Source organism: Macrobrachium nipponense, chromosome 40 (assembly GCF_015104395.2).
Source record: "Macrobrachium nipponense isolate FS-2020 chromosome 40, ASM1510439v2, whole genome shotgun sequence".
Lineage (NCBI taxonomy): Eukaryota > Metazoa > Arthropoda > Malacostraca > Decapoda > Palaemonidae > Macrobrachium > Macrobrachium nipponense.
Window position 1 is genome coordinate 32,078,424 of NC_061101.1, and position 20,301 is coordinate 32,098,724.

General features: G+C 33.5%; 1 protein-coding gene across 1 annotated transcript in view; it reads right to left on the bottom strand.

The window, feature by feature from the left end:
- LOC135212065 (death-inducer obliterator 1-like) overlaps positions 1–20,301 on the bottom strand; it is a 177,205-nt gene that overhangs the window by 111,781 nt on the left and 45,123 nt on the right. Inside the window, 3 exon segments of the mRNA XM_064245409.1 lie at positions 8,379–8,492; positions 8,882–9,249; positions 13,065–13,209. Coding sequence (XP_064101479.1) covers positions 8,379–8,492; positions 8,882–9,249; positions 13,065–13,209 — 627 coding nt within the window.

Below are 20,301 nucleotides of genomic sequence, written 5' to 3' on the forward strand. Positions count from 1 at the left end.
ACCTGTACACTGTATAAACTTTATTATATCTTTACATACTCTAGACACCCACATGTACTGTACAGTAAATTCTATAGTACTATACTGCATAAATATAATTTTACTTATTGCGCCGTTGTGGGATTACGGCGCCTTTGACTGGTCTAGAGTTTCGAAAGAAGGTGTGCGGCGGCCGTAGGCTTTAAAATCGCTCAACGTCGAAAATCGCTTGGCGTCGGTGGCCAGGAACGGAACCCCTGCTGCTAACCGAGGGCCGCCTGTACTGTAAGAGTATTAGCTTATAATTGCAGTTTTCGACCATTTCTGACAAGTTAAAGTTGACCGAATGTCGAATTTTTTGTATATTTATTTTTATATATTTTTTATATGCAAATATTTCAAAATTGAAAAAAGCTACATCCTTCAATTATTTTTAGTTGTATTCTACATGAAATTGCGCACATTTTCATATATAAAACTCTATGAAACGCCTAATATGAAATGGAGCAAATATAACGATAATGCGACATATGCATTTCGGAGATTTGCGGCGGAGAATCTGCGCGCGGAGGGAAGGCAAGTTTTTTTTTTAAATTCACCATAAATCTAAATATTGTGCTAGACACTTCAAATTTGCTTCAAAATTAAGATAAATGACTGAATATTACTAGACTGTAAGAGTTTTAGCTTACAATTGCATTTTTTGACTATTTCGGTAGAGTCAAAGTTGACCGAACGTGGTTTTTTTTCTATTTATCGTGATTTATATGCAAATATTTCAAAAATGAGAAAAGCTAAAACCTTTAATAATTTTTTGTTGTATTCTACATGAAATTGTGCACATTTTCATATATAAAACTTTATGTAACGGCTAATTTAAAATGGTGTAAACATTACGACAATCGCACGAAAAAATGTCTGATTTTTTCGGAAGAGTTACCGTGCGAACGTAAGGAATATGTTTTTTTTTTTTTTTTCATAAATTCACCATAAATCAAAATATTGTGAGACTTCCAATTTGTTGCAAAATGAAGGTAAATGATTGAATATTACTAGAATATAAGAGTTTTAGCTTACAATTGCATTTTTTTACTATTTCGGTAGAGTCAAAGTTGACCGAACGTGGGTTTTTTTTTTATTTATCGTGATTTATATGCAAATATTTCAAAACTGATAAAAGCTACAACCATGGGTTGTTTTTAGTTGTATTGTGCATGAAATTGCACACATTTCCATATATACAACTTTATGTAATGGCAAATTTAAAATGGTGCAAACATTACGACAATTGCACGAACAAATTTATCGAAAGAGTTACCGCGCGAACGTAAGGAAAAAGTTATTTTTTCATAAATTCACCATAAATCGAAATATTGTGCTAGACTTCCAATTTGTTGCAATATGAAGGTAAATGATTGAATATTACTAGAATATAAGAGTTTTAGCTTACAATTGCGTTTTTCGACCATTTCGGTAGAGTCAAAGTTGACCGAAGGTTGAAATTTTGGCACTTATCGTTATTTATATAAAAATATTTCAAAACTGATAAAAGCTACAATCATGAGTATTTTTAGTTGTATTCTATATGAAATTGTGCATATTTTCATATATAATACTCCATGTAACAGTTAATTTTAAATGGTGCAAAAATTATGTCAAAGTGACAAAAATAATTTCTGAGATGTGTCACTGATACTTTTTTAGTGCGATAAGAAAGAAATTCGCGCCTGCCTAACGATTGTAAACAAAACAACGCCTTGATCCGTGAGCTCCCAGCATCCCCCAAAGGCGCGTGATTCAAAATTTTTCGGCTGGTAGGCCTATAAGTATTTTTCCGCGAATTTTTAAAAAACTTTTTTATGTAGACGTTTAATGTCCAATCGGCACCCGGGAGACAATTTATCTCGACGTTTCATACGTCCAATCAGTGTAAGAGGGTTAATTCAGATACATTTCTTTCGTAAATATTATCAAAGGTGGGTTTAACAAAGCAGATTCTATATCATGCTTTGTTTCGTTGCCATTCTCAAACAATCACTAATAAAAATACAATGAACAATAATAACCTTACTACAGAATTATCGTTCATAAGAGTGAATTGTCCTAAACAGTTACAATCAGATTTGCGTGCTGCCTCACGTGATGTTCACTGCATTTTTGTTATGAAAACATGGGGAACATGAAAATTGAAAGTGTTATAAAATCATCTAAAAATTACCCATGGTTGGTACCGAAGATGATGTGTATGATATTCATGATGAAGCCGAAGTCGACTTGCCAGAACCAGACTGTAATCCCCATGATGGTGGCAAATGTGATCAATATTGTGATATGTTTGAGAAACTGTTGATGGACCTACATGTAACATGATATTTTGAAAAACTAACCACAATAAGAAAATGGCAATTCAAGATAAATTTGCATTTTCCTAGATTTACTAGGCTCAATTTTTGGCAGCAACTTGTCTATACACTAGTGTATTGACAAGGCCCTCAACAAGCACAGGTGAGCAAGAGGAAGGGAAAAAACCTCACTAGCTTGCTTGATTACATCACTTCTTCCTTCAGCAACATGGCTCAAGTTTTATGATAAAATGGCTTAAGGTTTGTACATTTCAGAAAAATATATATTCTTTTGAGATTGGGATTTGTTCCTATAAGAATTCAAACCTTTCTCTGTTATAGGGAGACCTACTCTTCAGGTGAGAAGTTGCACTATATGGAATGAGAATGGCATGGTTCTATAGCAATCAGAACAAAAGGTTATCATCAACCATGGAAATAAAGCTCTGCACCTATCTATCCCTACCCCTTCACACTAATGAAGACAACAAAGCATCAAAATCAAGTCTCCAGAGAAGAGCTAGGTTGGATGGCTCACCTGTATGTCTGAACAGCACAAACACAGATGTGGTATTGTGGTATCTACAGTTAATGTGGGCGCGAATGAGGGAGAGAGACCTCATATTCCTGGCCAAAAATCATTGATAAGACCAACCCTAAGGGTAAAACAAAGGTAGTCGATGAAATGGATAACCTTTTTACTTTGAGGAATCAAAGCTCATTAACATCAGTTCTCAGTCTACTGGAGGTTACCATTAAGTTGGTTTATAGGTCTGTAAAGAGCTGAAAAAGCACAGGGCAGTCAGTAACTAACCTAGACCAAACATATGCATAAATGACAAGTGTCCAAAGCCTGTCTCTACTCACGGGAGACCCAAAGTAGCAAGGAAATGGCTGTAATCTTAGTAGGTTGACCTATGTAGGTCCCCAAACATCACCCCTCACAGTTCACAGGAACTTTAAGGAAGTGTGCAAGTAAAAATTCATCACAACCTGGACACGGTTTCAGTTAGAGCCTACAATAGTGGCGGGAAACTGTGCAGCCTGCAGAAGCCTGCAGCAAATAAAAAAAAATCAATCACCAAATTTTTGTGAGTGAACACACATAATTTACAGTTCATAAGATTGAGCTTAAATTCAGTTTATTAACTTCTTCTTTCTCTGCTGATGTCAATGCAGCACCTGATGAATTACAGCTTGAATTGTTAGACATTCAATCTGATCATTCATTGAAGGAAATGTTTTACTCTCTAACATTAGGACTTCAATGTTTTCCATGTTTACAAAATTTTGTTGCCACTTTATTCTCTATTTTTGGTTCCACTTACATCTATGAGCATTGTTTTTCCCGCATGAAGACAAATAAGTACAAGAACAGGTCCATGTTGTCAGACACAAACTTAAATGCAGTGATGAGAGTTTCTACCCGCAAACCTTGTGCCAAACTCTAAACAATCTTTAAGGCAGAATTGTGATCAGAAACATTTTCCCATTAAATTACTGTATTCTGAATTTGTTTGTTATTACTAACCACACTGTCAATAGGTTGTATTATCTTAAAGAGCACCACCCAATTTTAAAAGTTGCGGCTCTCACCCTAAAAAGTTTGCCCATCACTGGCCTACAGTGTGTGAGTTAGCAACAATGCTGCGAGGCTACCATGACCCTGGTCTTTGGTAACTTCATCTTGAATTCCTGTAAAGGTAACACAAGTCTGGCTTGTGAAGCATACTACACAAGAGCTAATTGGCCTTAGCAGCTACCTTTCATCCCCACCTGCATTTCTTTTTGCCTATTGGTTTTAAACTGAAATAGGTACATCACATTAGATGGTGTGACATATGGACAAATGGATGAACATACAGGCAGGGATTTTGCTAAATCCCCTAATTCTTTACAAATAAAAGAAAATTTTCTGAAAAGTTCCCATTGCTACAGATGAGTTTTTAACTTTTTGAAATAAAAATACCTTATTCATATGGCTGTAGTTTTTAAGCCTTTAACCAGGTGTTCAGAGACAAATATCACACAGCACATATGTCAAAAGAAGAAGACTGTAATCATACAAAACAACCATTTATATCGAATACTGTGGAAAAGAAGAATAAACAAATTTAACACTTAATAAAGCCCTAATACATATAAATCATCATTAAATAATGCATACACAATGAAAACTATGTGCAATGCTGCAAAAGAAAACTGAAATCCAGAATTATGCAGAAAATTAAAGCATACGTCCCACAAGCAGAGAAGGTAAAACCACACCTGTACACCAAAGCGGTGGAAAGCAGTGGTACGTTAAATGAGAACAGCTGCATTGAAGCTACTTCAGTTCCTATTCAGTCCTTATAAGATTCAAATGAAGTTAATAACTGTTATTCCAATGTCTACTATTGATATCCTAATGACAGCCAATGACTCAATCTAAACAAACTTTTTGGGTAATTTTACCTAGACATTTTTATTTTTGTAATTTTCCATTTTAGAACTTATAAAATTAACCTTTAAACGCCGAAGGGGTATATTAAAAATCGTCTTCCATGTGCCGAGGGGGTCTCGAAGGGCGCGGAAGCGGAAAAAATATTTTTTAAAAAAAATCACAGCACGCTTAGTTTTCAAGATTAAGAGTTCATTTTTGGCTCCTTTTTTTGTCATTGCCTGAAGTTTAGTGAACAACCATCAGAAATGAAAAAAATATCCTTATCATATATAAATAATGCGATATATGATAGCGCAAAAAACAAAATTTCAGATATAATTGTATTCAAATTGCGCTATGCGCAAAACGGTTAAAGCTAACAAGTTACTTTTTTTTCATTGTAATGTACACTAAATTGCGATCATTATGGTATATAACACATTGTAAAACGATAAAAGCAACACAGAGAAAATATTATCACAAAATGATGCGTGAATTCGTAACGCACTGACATAAACAAATATTTTTTTCAAAAATTCACTATATATCTAAATATTGTCCTAGAGACTTCCAATTTCTTTCAAAATTAAGACAAATGATTGAATATTACTATACTGTAAGAGTATTAGCTTACAATTGCAGTTTTTGACCATATCTGACAAGTTAATGTTGACCGAATGTCGAATTTTTATTATATATTTTTTTTATATGCAATTATTTCGGAAATTAGAAAAGCTACAACATTCAAATATTTTTCGTTTTATTCTACATGAAATTGCGCACATTTTCATATATAAAACTCTATGAAATGCCTAATATGAAATGGAGCAAATATTCCAAGAATGCAACGTACGCATTTCAGAGATTTGCGGGGGAGAATCTGCGCGTGGAGGGAAGGATTTTTTTTTTTTTAAATTCACAATAATTATAAATATTGTGCTTGAGACTTCAAATTTATTTCAAGATGAAGATAAATGACTGAATATTACTAGCTTACAATTGCGTTTTTTTACCATTTCAGTAGAGTCAAAGTTGACCGAACGTGGTTTTTTTTTTTTTATTTATCGTGATTTATGTGCAAATAATTCGAAAATGAGAAAAGCTACAACCTTCAATTATTTTTTTTTGTATTCTACATGAAATTGCGCACATTTTCATATATAAAACTTTATGTAACGGCTAATTTAAAATGGTGCAAACATTGTGTACCACAATCACACGTATGATTTTTTCGGAAGATTTACCGCACGGACGTAAGGAAAATGGTTTTTTTTTCATAAATTCACCATAAATCGAAATATTGTGCTAGAGACTTCCAATTTGTTGCAAAATTAAGGTAAATGATTGAATATTACTAGAATATAAGAGTTTTAGTTTACAATTGCGTTTTTCGACCATTTCGGTAGAGTCAAATTTGACCGAAGGTTGAAAATGTGTCACTTATCATTAATTTATATGAAAATATTTCAAAACTGATAAAAGCTACAACCATGGGTTGTTTTTAGTTGTATTGTGCATGAAATTGCGCACATTTCCATATATAAAACTTTATGTAACGGCTAATTTAAAATGGTGCAAACATTACCACAATCGCACGTATGATTTTTTTCGGTAGAGTTACCGCGCGGACGTAAGGAAAACGTGTTTTCATAAATTCACCATAAATCGAAATATTGTGCTAGAGACTTCCAATTTGTTGCAAAATAAAGGTAAATGCTTGAATATTACTAAAATATAAGATTATTAGCTTACAATTGCGTTTTTCGACCATTTCGGTAGAGTCAAATTTGACCGAAGGTTGAAATTTTGGCACATTGTTATTTATATGAAAATATCTCAAAACTGATAAAAGCTACAATCATGAGTATTTTTTTGTTGTATTCTACATAAAAATGCGCACATTTTCATATATAATACTCCATGTAATGGCCAATTTAAAATGGTACAAAAATTATGTCAAAGTGACGAAATAATTTCGATGTGTCACCGATACTTTTTAGTGCTGCAAGAAAGAAATTCGCGCTTGCGCGCCTGGGTAACGATTGTAAACAAAACAACACTTTGATCCGTGAACTCCCAGCATCCCCCAAGGCGCGTGATTCAAAAGTTTTCGGCTGGTAGGCCTATAAGTATTTTTCTGCGAATTTTTTAAAAAACTTTTGTATGTCAACGTAAAATACGTCCAGCCGGCACCCGAGAGACAAAAAATGTCGACGTAAAATACGTCCAATCAGGGTTAAAGTGTTAAAGAAGACACAAGTAGTCATTGTGATTTACCACATTTTTTGAGTTTTGGGAACTCTCATCCTTAATAAAATCCTGAAGGGTTTAAGATTAACCCTGCTAAGTCTGATATGACTTTGATTAAGGACTTGGCTCTGATCTACCAAGACCAGTATATAACACGTGTAAAGCAATGGCTTGCATGCCTTGACCAAATTACATACTGTACTGCCTTTATGCTTAATTTCTATACATCATATAAAAGGTGAATACCTCATGAATGCTACTGCAGTAAACAGCTTACCCAACAACTGCTCTACTAATTACAGTTACTGGGTAATCTGCCCTACCTGTTTCCTAATGCCAACCTCTTGCTCATTTAACTTTGTTACATATATAATAAGAGGAGAGAGTATGAATTGATTTTTCAACTTCAAAGGTAGGCATATCAACTCTCTGCTCAAAATCAGGTTCTAAAATGTTTTAAATTTTTCATACAAAACTTTTGAGCATTTTAATTTCATGCAGTCAAGGACATTATGTACCATCTAATTATCATTGTAAAGTAATGTAATGAGACAACCTGGTGGTATTTTAAGCCTCTAATGAACACTTTACCATGCCTGTTGATCCTGAAATAAATTTTATTTGTAATTTTCATATTTTCATCCTTTCCTCTAAAACTCTTTACTACGGTTCCAATTTTGCTTAAACTTTTGCCTTTATTTTTGAAGAACAAACAATTTTTGCCTTTTCAACTGCAAAACCAGTTGTATGAATCTTGTTCACTTACAAGACACGTACTTTGGGAAAGCCAAAACAACATACGTTTATAGGCTTTGCATCAATCTCATACTATATATATAGGCTTTACATTAATCTCATACTAACCAACTAACTTGAAGGCTAAAATGGAAACTTGAAAGTTACAAACACAGAAGAGAAATTATCTACACTAGCAAATGAATATGACGTGCTATGAAATGTGTTGCTAAACAATTAGTGCTTTCAATCTCTAGGTAAGTTCACTGCTTCTTGTATCCCTACTGAAATGATTTTTAGTCAGTGAAATTTCACCTGCCAACAAACCAACTACCTAAGAGCAAAAGTTCTAGGGTACTTCTACCACTGTAAAACTTAAACTAAAATGGCCAACTGAAAGATCTACCAACTAATGTGTTCGCTTAGTTGATTCTCTAAGATTACGTTATTTATTAACATTCCACAATGTTATGATGATGGTGTACTCTACTGAACTAAACTAGGTTCATCTTAGGCTTAGCTTTAATGATTTGTTTTTTCATCTATTTTATATATTCTATTGTGGCTTGTTAATAAATAGCAAACTTGAACGTACTTGTCCCAAGTAAGACATCATACAGTTATCAAGAGCAGCCAAGCAGAAGACAAACCTTGTCAGTTTTTCCCATTATTTTAAGGGACAATTGTGCATGCTTGAGAACACACTCGTTGCTACAGTAGATCCAGTCAGGTTTTCGAGGCCTATTGCACGACTCTAGCACACACTGCAGAGGTGAGAATTTGATGAGCAACACCAATGAATAACACAACTCGAGTTCATGAAATACTCAGTCAAGTGCATAATAATCATGGTAAAAAAAAGTGAAAAAAATACACAAAATTAAAACAGAAGCAAAGCGCATCATTAATTTGGGAAGAAATTCCAGACAAACAGTAAATATCTGAACACTGTGTACTTATCTAATAAACAGAGGGCAGAATTAAAGTGTTGCTCGCTAGTATATTCTAAAACTCAAGAAGTTTACTCAAAATGTAAACAAAATAAACAAAAGCAACAGCTCATAACAATGTTCATGTTACGGTAATTAGAAATCATAAGAGAAATACAAGTTACAAAATATACCTCTCTGAGTAACATGTAAGGTAAGCTTACTTTGGGTTCCTCTTCTGAAATTCTGTTGGATGTTGATGATGATGCTGATGTTTCAATAATATCACTAGCCTCATCTTCCACAGGAGTTTCTTCCACGTTTTTCAAGGATGATAAACTTTCTACTTTCTTCAAACCCTGGGATACCTTTTTAGAAGCTGTTGGATTAATTTGCATTTCCTTTTTCCCTTCATTATTCAAAGCCTTTTTGGGCTCAGCTTTGGCTTTGGGAGCAGGAGTACTCCCTAATGCAATCACAGACACAGGTTCTTTTTTCTGTGGCAATGATATACCAGTACTCTTCAGGGCTTTCTCAGCTTTTTTACACTTGGGGCAAACCCACTCCTGGCGTTCATCTTCCATCTGCTGACCTGAAGATGAAGTTCATAATAATTTTATAATAAAGTCAATGTTTACTCACAAATATGTTCTTGAGTTTATAAATGTCTTAACTGCTACTTAGGAAGTATGTTAATGGGGAGAAAAATTCAATATAAACTGACAATATGAGCAAAAATATGGTACAATAAAATCTAACAGCCTTTCATCTTTAATAACCTCTATAAAAGAAACAAAATTTATATGGTCTATGCCTGAAAACAGGCCTAATATGCAAAATACAATGAATTCTTAGTTGAGTATGAAGTTACAGTACCACAGCTAAAAGTTATGCCATCAGCCCAGAAGAATAATGGAAGTACAGACTTACAAATTCACAAATCACTACAAACCAAGATTAGTAAGAAGAATAGTAATAAAGTATATATCCATAAATGAACAGCAATGAATAGCATAACACACAAAATAAAAAATAATGAAAATAGAAATCTATTTGTGATTAAAGGATCAAGTATGATACAAACATTTTTCTTAATTTCAAGGCATTTTACAATAGTTTCTCACTAGGAGTTTCATCAGATTTTCATATAGTAAAGCCCTAAAAAAAAAAAGTAAAAAATATCATTTCAAGGATATGCAATTCACAAAGTTGTTTTTATAAAGATGTATTTGACCATAGTGGCCCACCGGCTTTATGCGTTCCACATTTCTGCAGTCCACTTTGTCGCAGATTTTTGTGGTACACGTTATTCACTTATCCACGGGGAACTTTCACAAATTCTATACGATACTCTGATTTAAGAGCTTTGGTTCCCTTGAATGTGGTATAAGAATGCTTCTTGCTTGATTGACATCAATACAGTAACATTTTGAGTAGTAATTCATTTATCTTTTGCCCTCTGAGAAAGTTCTGAGAATATAAGATTTACCTTAAGCAAGTCTAAGTGTTGGTGGCATCACCTCACATATTCAACCCTTTGTGTATACCACACTTGTTTTTATACAACGTCTTGTGTTGCAAGTATTCCTGCTGGATCTCTACCTGCTTTGAGGTGGACCTCCTCTTCCTTGTAAGAGCTCTGGTTTATTTTTTGTGCTGCAAATCTCTACAAGTGTTCCAGTGCTCCAAGCAACTGTTTCCAGTACTAGATTGGCCCTGGAGGGTCATTAGTGCCCTTGCTGGCAGCATCTTGAATTAGCAGATTAAATAGAAGTGTAAAAACATCCCCTGTAAATTCAACCCTTAAGAGCTTTCCTTACAATTTCCCCTTGAATTTTTAATCTGGCCTTCAGCTGACATTTTTTCTATTTGTGAGTAAGAACTCAACTGGGGTCTTTTAGTAGTAAGACGCATTAAACCCAGTGTGCAAGCCCCGAGTCTGAAATTCACAAAAATAACCACTGATATACCATATCAGCCAAGTAAATGTGCACAACTCACTGACCAAAACAGACTTCAATTTGTGAAGTGGTGCAACCTTGTTTCTTATTTCTTTTCTAATTTCCAAGTCAAAACTGGGGTGCATCTTCAAGCTTCTTGAGTCTTCAACACCAGGTAAATATAGCAATTTTTGGCATGAAAACTTAAGGGGGCCGGCCGGCTAATGCCATTTTTTAAAGGACAGGACTTTGATATTCATACCACTTAATAAGGTGACTTGGGACATCTCCAAATCGCATATGATTTTTGCCTCTGACCTTCGGTTTTGTGACACCAGGGCAATTTATCCCGAAAATAACCATTTTTCAAATTCTATCTCCTCCCTTGATATTTAATATTAAGACCTGGGATTACTTCCATATATAGACCTGATGTAGACCTCCAATCAAATGGAGAGTTTTTTTTCTAAAAGTCTTTTTTTGCTAGATATGAATTTTTCAATATGGTAAAAAAATAAACCCTATAAATCAGGAAAAAAATTTATATAAAAAAAAAAGACGAAACAAAAATTGGAAAAAAGGGCTCTATTTGATTGTTTTATAATGTCTTTCTGAGTTATATACCAAATTCCAATGTTATAGCTTTAAAATTAAGTGAGAAGATAGATTTTGAAGGTCAATAAGTATAGTTTTGAGATACGGGCGTTCAAAGTTTTCCTTCGTATTTCTATAAATACAATGTTAATAAATAATGATTATTATGAATGTATATTTCTTTTTTGTGTATTAATAAACCAAAACTATTTTATTTATCATAATTTAATAATAAATGATGATCCCTTTGCTCATATATCGTAGCCTGGGGCACTGCTTGAGGCAAGATGGGGCACTCCTTCCTACGCAATTCTCTCTCTCCCCTTCACTAACTCGGCTTATTACAGCGAATTTTCTTCTTCTGTATGTTAGCGAGATGTTTTCCTTGTATCTTCCTCTTTGGCATGATGAAATTCTTGCCAAAACAAAGATAAACAAACATAAATGCAAGAGAATGTCAGAGGTGAAACTTGAAGGTGTACTCTCTTTTTACAAAGACAATTTAATAAATCATGATTATTATTAATTTCATATTCCATTTTGGGTATTAAAAAACCAAAACTTTGTTATTTATCATAAATGAAGATCTCTTTGCTCAAAGATCGTAGCCTTGGGCACAGTGTGACGTGTGCTGTCAGGCAAGACGGGGGCGTTACTACGCAACCCTCCCCTCTCTCTTCACTAACTACGCGTATATTATGATATTCTGTAATAATACTTAAATGATTTTTCTTCGTCTGTATGTTAGCAAGATGTTTTCCTTGTCTTTTCCTCATTGGCATGATGAAATTCTTGCCGAAACATACATAAACATACGTAAAAGCAAGTGAATGTTAGAGGTGAAATCGAAAGTGTAAACTACCTGAAGTTTGTGATCGCACTAAATCATGACTGGACTTGGTAGCTGAGCTGAAGTCTCCCTTCTCGACTTGGGGAATTTCTACAGATGCCATTTCTCCCAATTTCTTTGACAATAATTATCAAAATTTACGATAATAGAAGAAATATTGCATTTTCTTGTACGGATCAATGTTTTAGGCTTATTGAGTTACGTTAACTAATTGCCCTGTAACTATGAAAGTATGAGGAATTTTGACGAAATATTTCGTATACGTATTCTCAATTGCCATATGAAGCTCCATGAATTTTTTCATGACTGCATTTTTCGCCCTATAGTACCACCATATATAGGGTTCCAGCCGGCCCCCTTAATTTGTTGCTCATAATATTTTAGGACATTAATTTTGAAGGGCTAAGCACTTACAGTCACTGAAAAAATGCAAAACCTTTGTAGTTGGATGTTTTCAATAATCTGAATTGCTGACTATAAATTGCGGTCAATTTTACCTGGAGAAAACAGATGCGTTATTGTGTTAAAAAAAAATTTGGCTTGCTTCATTAGGTGATACTGTACAACAGAAATTTCTAAACCTAGGGCAGTTAGGAGTTGTCTGTATAGACTGCACAGTGTGGGCCTTGTGTGCTCTATCATAAGCACATTATTTTTAGTTAGATAGTACAAATTTTGTTAGATCAGATTTATAAAAGTGGTGGATGACTGCTTATACAAAGGACTCTTCTGACTCAAAACTTTGTTCTTTGAGAACCAACTTCTGAAGATGGCTGGAGTATGCAGAAACACTGTGAACAAGGTGGGAGCAGCTAAACAGGATGATACCATTAAACTAGCCAGAGTATACAAAGCAAAAGATGAACTATAGAATACAAAAAAACTTGAGTAAGATAGCATGTGAATATTATGGGATTTCAAAGAACATACTGGATGTCATATTCAAAATAAAAGTTAAATAACTCTTATTTTGGTTCTATACTAAAAATGTATCAAAGATAACTTTTAAATAAGTCAACTCACCCATAGCTTTGGTGATACCCACACAGGTCCCATGAAACCAATCTTCACACCTATCACAGCATATCATAAAGCGATTATTGTGTGGCTTCTGACAGATACACCATAATCGCTCTGGATCATCATAATCTTCTATTGAATCCTCATCCTGCAAATAAAATCAATTGTAAAAATTAATAAAAAAAAGTGATTGACACCATATCAATGCTGTATGTAATACAACTCTGTAAAAACAAGTGATAAATATCTGCAACTTTGATGAGCACAGAAACTTGTTTCTGAAATGTTCAAGTACCTTATCTACAACTTGCTTTCATTCCCAGAGTGAGCAGCCACTCATTTTACAAGCAATATATGCATCATAATAATTTCACTGAAAAAAGAGAAACATTAATCCACCAACCAACTAAAGCACATCTAACATCACTGAAGAGAGAACCTCTAACCAAGATAAGTGCACAATTGATAAGGGTCCTTATTGAAATATATGAAAGAAGGGGAACATTCATAGAAAAAAAAATATATACACAGTGGTTCTCGACATACGAAATTAATCCGTTCCGGGCGGCCTTTGTAACATGAGCTTTTCGTATCTTGAACCGCATTTTCATGTAAAATGCCAAATCCGTTCCAAGCCCTACAAAAACCCCAATAAATTATATTTCCAGGCTTACAACACATGTTCTAGGGTTACGTAGCCGATCAGAAGGAAGAAATATGACTCCAAAAAGGCAAAATACTGTACATACTTGAGTAATATCCAACTGCATGTAATGTTCAACCCCATTTTTACTGCATATATTAGGACTTTAGCATATGTCCCTTAGCAATAAGCCTAGCCTATGTTACCAGTTGCTACTGTAGCCTAGTCTATGATTCTGACATCTAAACCTAAGAAGCTAAAAGCTTAGAATATACAGTAGTACCTCGAGATACTAAAGGCTCTACTTACGAAAAACTCGAGATACGAAAGCCAATGCAAAAAATTTTACTGCTCTACATACGAAAAGTTTTCAAGATACGAAAGGTTGTTGCTGTAAAGTCCCGAGATTCGCCCTCCGGACCACTGGAGAACAATTTTAAAACTCCCGCGCCGCAACTGAGTAAAACTCGCCACCATCCTCCCGCTCTCCCATTGGTTCCTGATGCTAGTCACCCCATAAGGTCCTGCTCTCCTATTGGTCAGCATCTACCCCTTGTGCTTTAAGTATTCTATTGGTAAAAGGATGCTGTAAATTGAAAAACTTATTCATGCAATAATTTAATAAAAAAAAAAAAAATTAGGTAAAGATAGAATAAAGAATAGAAATGAATGGTTATTATACTGTTTGGTAGTTTCAGTAGTTGAAGAGAGATAATGAAAATTTATGGCTTACTGTGTAAAGTGATTGCTTGTCGATCGTTCGATACTCGTAAGTGCTGGATGTAAACAGATGTTTGGAAGCTTTTTTTTTTGTTTGCTTATTATAGTTAATGGTTACTTAACCCTCTTACGCCGACTGGATGTATTTTACGTCGACATTTTTTGTCTCCCGTGTGCCGATTGGAGGTATTTTACGTCGACTTACAAAAGTTTTTTTTTAAATTTGCGGAAAAATACTTATAGGTCTACCAGCCTAAAACTTTTGAATCACGCGCCTTGGGGGATGCTGGGAGTTCACGGATCAAGGTGTTGTTTTATTTACAATCGTTACCCAGGCGCGCAAGCGCGAATTTCTTTCTTGCCGCACTAAAAAGTATCTGTGACACATCTCGGAAATTATTTCGTCACTTTGACATAATTTTTGTACCATTGTAAATTAGCCGTTACATGAAATATTATATATGAAAATGTGAGCATTTTTATGTAGAATACAACAATAAAATACTCATGATTGTAGCTATTATCAGTTTTGAGATATTTTCATATAAATAACGATAATTGCCAAAATTTCAACCTTCGGTCAACATTGACTCTACCGAAATGGTCGAAAAACGCAATTGTAAGCTAAAACGCTTATATTCTAGTAATATTCAAGCATTTACCTTCATTTTGCAACAAATTGGAAGTCTCTAGACAATATTTCGATTTATGGTGAATTTATGAAAAAAATAACATTTTCTTTACGTCCGCGCGGTAAGTCTTCCGAAAAAATCATACGTGTGATTGTGGTAATGTTTGCACCATTTTAAATTAGCCGTTACATAAAGTTTTATATATGAAAATGTGCGCAATTTCATGTATAATACAACAAAAAATAATTGAAGGTTGTAGCTTTTCTCATTTTTGAAATATTTGCATATAAATCATGATAAATAGAAAAAAAACCACGTTCGGTCAACTTTGACTCGACCGAAATGGTCGAAAAACGCAATTGTAAGCTAAAACTCTTACAGTCTAGTAATATTCAGTCATTTATCTTCATTTTGAAACAAATTTGAAGTCTCTAGCAAAATATTTAGATTTATGGTGAATTCTTAAAAAAATCTTTCCTTCCCTCCGTGCGCAGATTCTCCCCCGCAAATCTCCGAAATGCGTACGTCCCATTCTCGGAATATTTGCTCCATTTCATATAAGGCATTTCATAGAGTTTTATATATGAAAATGTGCGCAATTTCATGTAGAATAAAACAAAAAATATTTGAAGGTTGTAGCTTTTCTTATTTCCGAAATAATTGTACATAAAAAATATATATAAAAAATTTTACATTCGGTCAACTTTTAACTCATCAGATATGGTCAAAAACTGCAATTGTAAGCTAATACTCTTATAGTATAGTAATATTCAATCATTTGTCTTCATTTTGAAAAAAATTGGAAGTCTCTAGGACAATATTTAGACTTATGGTGAATTTTTGAAAAAAATATTTGTTTACGTCCGCGCGTTACGAATTCATGCACTATTTGTGATAATATTTTCTCTGTGTTGCTTTTATCGTTTTACAATGTGTCATATACAAAATGATCGCAATTTAGTGTACATTACAACGAAAATAATAGTAACTTGTTAGCTTTAACCGTTTTGCGCACAGCGCGATTTGAATACAATTATATATGAAATTTCGTTTTTGCGCTATCATATATCGCATTATTTATATATGATAATCGATAATTTTTTTTCATTTCTGATGGTTGCATACTAAACTTCAGCAAATGACAAAAAAAGGAGCCAAAAATGAACTCTTAATCTTGAACACTAAGCGCGCTGTGATTTTTTGAAAAAAATATTTTTTCCGCTTCCGCGCTCACTCTGAAACACCTCCGGCACACGGGAGATAATTTTTTTTTTTTTTACCGCTTTGGCGTAAGAGGGTTAATAATTATTTGAAATGAGTACATGCAATACATTTAATAAAAAAAAATTGTGAATTAGATATAAAATATAAAATAAATCAGACTGCCAACATAATACTATTTTGTAGAATTCTTCTTCTGTTTTATTATTACGTTACGTATACGTATGTTTCATTATAGCTGTCAGTAACTCGGTATCTCCATTAGGTAAAGATAGAATAAAGAATAGAAATGAATGGTTATTATACTTTTTGGTAGTTTCATTAGTTGAAGAGAGATACTAATGACAATTTATGGCTTACTGTGTGCTAGGAAAAATGATTGCTTGGCGCTCGTTCGATACTCGTAAGACGGGTAAGAGCTGAATGTAAACAATCGATTGGAAGGTTTGTTTTTTGTTTGTTTGTGTATTATAGTTAATGATTAATTAATAATTATTTGAAATGAGTACATACTGATTATTTATACATTTTATTGGCATATTCTAAGCTTTTAGCTCTTAGGTTTAGATGTCAGAATCATAGACTAGGCTACAGTAGCAACCGCTAACATAGGATAGGCTTATTGCTAAGGGACATATGCTAAAGTCCTAATATATGCAGTAAAAATGGGGTTGAACATTACATGCAGTTGAATATTACTCAAGTATGTACAGTATCTTGCCTTTTTGGAGTCATATTTCTTCCGTCGGATCGGCGTTGTAACCCTAGAACATGTGTTTTAGGCCTGGAAATATAATTTACTGGGATGTTTTTGGAGGGCTTGGAACGGATTAGCCATTTTACATGTAAAATGTGTTCCAAGATACGAAAAACTCATGATACGAAGGCCGCCTCGGAACGGATTAATTTCGTATCTCGAGGTACCACTGTACCAATAAAATGTATAAATAATCAGTATGTACTCATTTCAAATAATTATTAATTAATCATTAACTTAAAAAAGAAGAAGAAGAAAAAAAAACACTTCCAACCTTTTGTTTACATTCAGCACTTACGAGTACCGAACAATCGCCAAGCAACCACTTTTCCTAGCACACAGTAAGCCATAAATTTTCATTATCTCTCTTCAACTAATGAAACTACCAAACAGTATAACCTGATGGAGATACTGAGTTACTGACAGCTATAATGAAACATATACGTAATATTAAAACAGAAGAATAATTCTAGAAAACATGTATTTGTTGGCTTCAATGATAGCAGTCCGATTTATTTTATATTTTAAGATATCTAATTCACAATTTTTTAAAATTAAATGTATTGCATGTACTCATTTCAAATAATTATTAAGTAACTATTAACATATATATATAGATATATAGATATAAATATATATATATATATCTATATATATTAGAAATATATATATATAAAAACTTCCAACCTTCTGTTTACGTTCAGCACTTACGAGTACCAAACGATCGCCAAGCAACCACTTTCACCTAGCACACAGTATGTACAGTAATCAAATTTTCATTATCTCTCTTCAACTACTGAAACTACCAAACAGTATAATAACCATTCATTTCTATTCTTTATTCTATCTTTACCTAATGTTTTTTTATTAATTATATTGCATGAATGAGTATTTCAATTTACAGCATCCTTTTACCAATAGAATACAAAGAGCACATGGGGTAGATGCTGAGCAATAGGAGAGCAGGATCTTACGGCGGTGACTAGCATCAGGAACCAAGGGGAGAGTGGGAGGATGGTGGCGAGTTTACTCGGTGGCGCGTGAGTTTTACAATTGTTCTCGGTTGTCCGGGCGAATCTCAGGACTTTACAGCAACAACCTTTCATAACTTGAACTATTTTCGTATGTAGAGCCCAAAAAACCTTTGTATTTGCTTTTGTAGCTTGGGTTTTCATAAGTTGAGCCTTTCGTATGTCAAGGTACCACTGTATATATACAGGCAGTCCGAGGGTTACGACAGTTGCAGCTTACAACTTTCCGAGCTTGGACGCTTTTCAATTATTTCCTGGCTTATGACGCTGATCCAACGGAAGAAATGTGACTCCAAAAAGGCAAAATACTGTATATACTTGAGTAATAGTAGACTGCATGTAATGCTCAACTCCATTTTTACTGTATAAATTAGGAATTTAGCATGTATCCCTTTAATGTTTGAGTTTTGATTCTGGCAATAAGCCCAGGCTATTTTAGCATTCTTAGATTCTGACATCCAAAATTAAGCAGCTAAAACATGCCTATAAAATGTATAAATAACGAATATGTACGCACTTCAAATAATTATTAATTATAACTATAATAAACAAAAGGAAAAGCTATTTACCTGCTTTATTTACATTGTTTTGTCAACACTACTGAATACCAAAAGATTCCCAAGCAACCACGTTTAACTAGTGCACAATATAGTAAGCATACATTTTTACTACCTCTCTACAACCACTGGAACAACCGAACAGTATATGTAACTACCATTCATTTCTATTTTTTAATCTATCTTTACCTAATGGAGATATATACTAACAGCTACAATGAAACATAATGATAACAAAAGAAGAATTCTATAAAAAATTTGCTAGCTTTGATGAGAGCAGTCTTTGATTAATCTTCTATTTTGTGATATTTCATTCACAAATGTGTTTTTTCCAGTAAATGTACTGCATGATCAAGTTTTTCAATTTATATCATCATTTTACCAAAAGAAAAAAAATGACTTTATGAATTGTAAACGAAGTTATCAGCTGACAAAACACAAATGGCGACTACTTTGTTTACATTCGAGAATTGAAGGTTGCACTTATTACAGCCTAGAACAGCCATAAATTAAAAACAACATAACAACAATAAAGGAATCTCAGATAAGTAAAACAACATTTATATCTATTGTTGTGGTTATTACACAAAAAAAATTTGTCGACTTCTGTGGAAAGAATTGTTACTTTGTTGACTTCATTGTCAGGATATGTAGTCAGTTTTGTCACGCATGCATACTTTATTAGAAGATGAAATAACTTACAAAAAACTCACAAAAAATCTGTTGGACTAAGTAATACAAAACTTTAATATCAATATGAAACAAATTCTTAAAGATAAAAAAGAACTTTTGTGTAAATTAACTGTAAAGTGTCCCTCACTACCTTATTTATATAGCCTAGTTAAAACTCATAAGGAAAACAAACCTATGCGCCCAATTATTTGCACTAGGATCAATTGCTTATAAACTATCTAAATATATTACTAAACTGTTAGCCCCGCTACTTGGAACTGCATCTAATTCACAAATCCAGAATTCTCTTGATCTTGTGGGAAAATTAAATAACATTTTACTAAACCCTAGTGATATTCTTGTCAGTTTTGATGTATGTTCCGTGTTTACAAAAGTCCCTATTGACTCTGTGCTAGAATATTTAAGTAATGAACTTGTATTGCATGAATTACCTATGTCCGTTAGTCATATAATTTCATTAGTTGTGTATTTGTGATTGCAGATTTATTTTTAATGGAGAATAGTATTACCAATAAATATTTGGAATGGCCATGGGAAACCCTTTATCACCTCTCCTTTCAAACTTATTATGGAATTTTTTGAAAGACAACACCTCCCGAATATCACACTTTTCCCTTTAAAATGGTACAGATATGTAGATATCTTGATAGTCTTACCTGTTGGTATCAATGTAAATGATTTATTGTCTAAATTGAATAATTTAGTGCCATCCATAAAATTCACAGTTGAAATTGAAAATAACAAGGTCATCCCTTTCCTAGATGATACATAGAGAATCTTTCCAATGTAAATTCAGTATTTATAGAAAACCCACAAATAATTTAACATGTACATTTTTATTCTGGCCACCATTTTAATATTAAAATTTAAATTTTTTCTTCTATGTTCTTACGTGCTTTGCATATCACGAGTCCACAATATCTTGACCAAGAAATAGAATACATAATAAGATAAGAAACAATCTCTGCTACCCACCTAATATAATT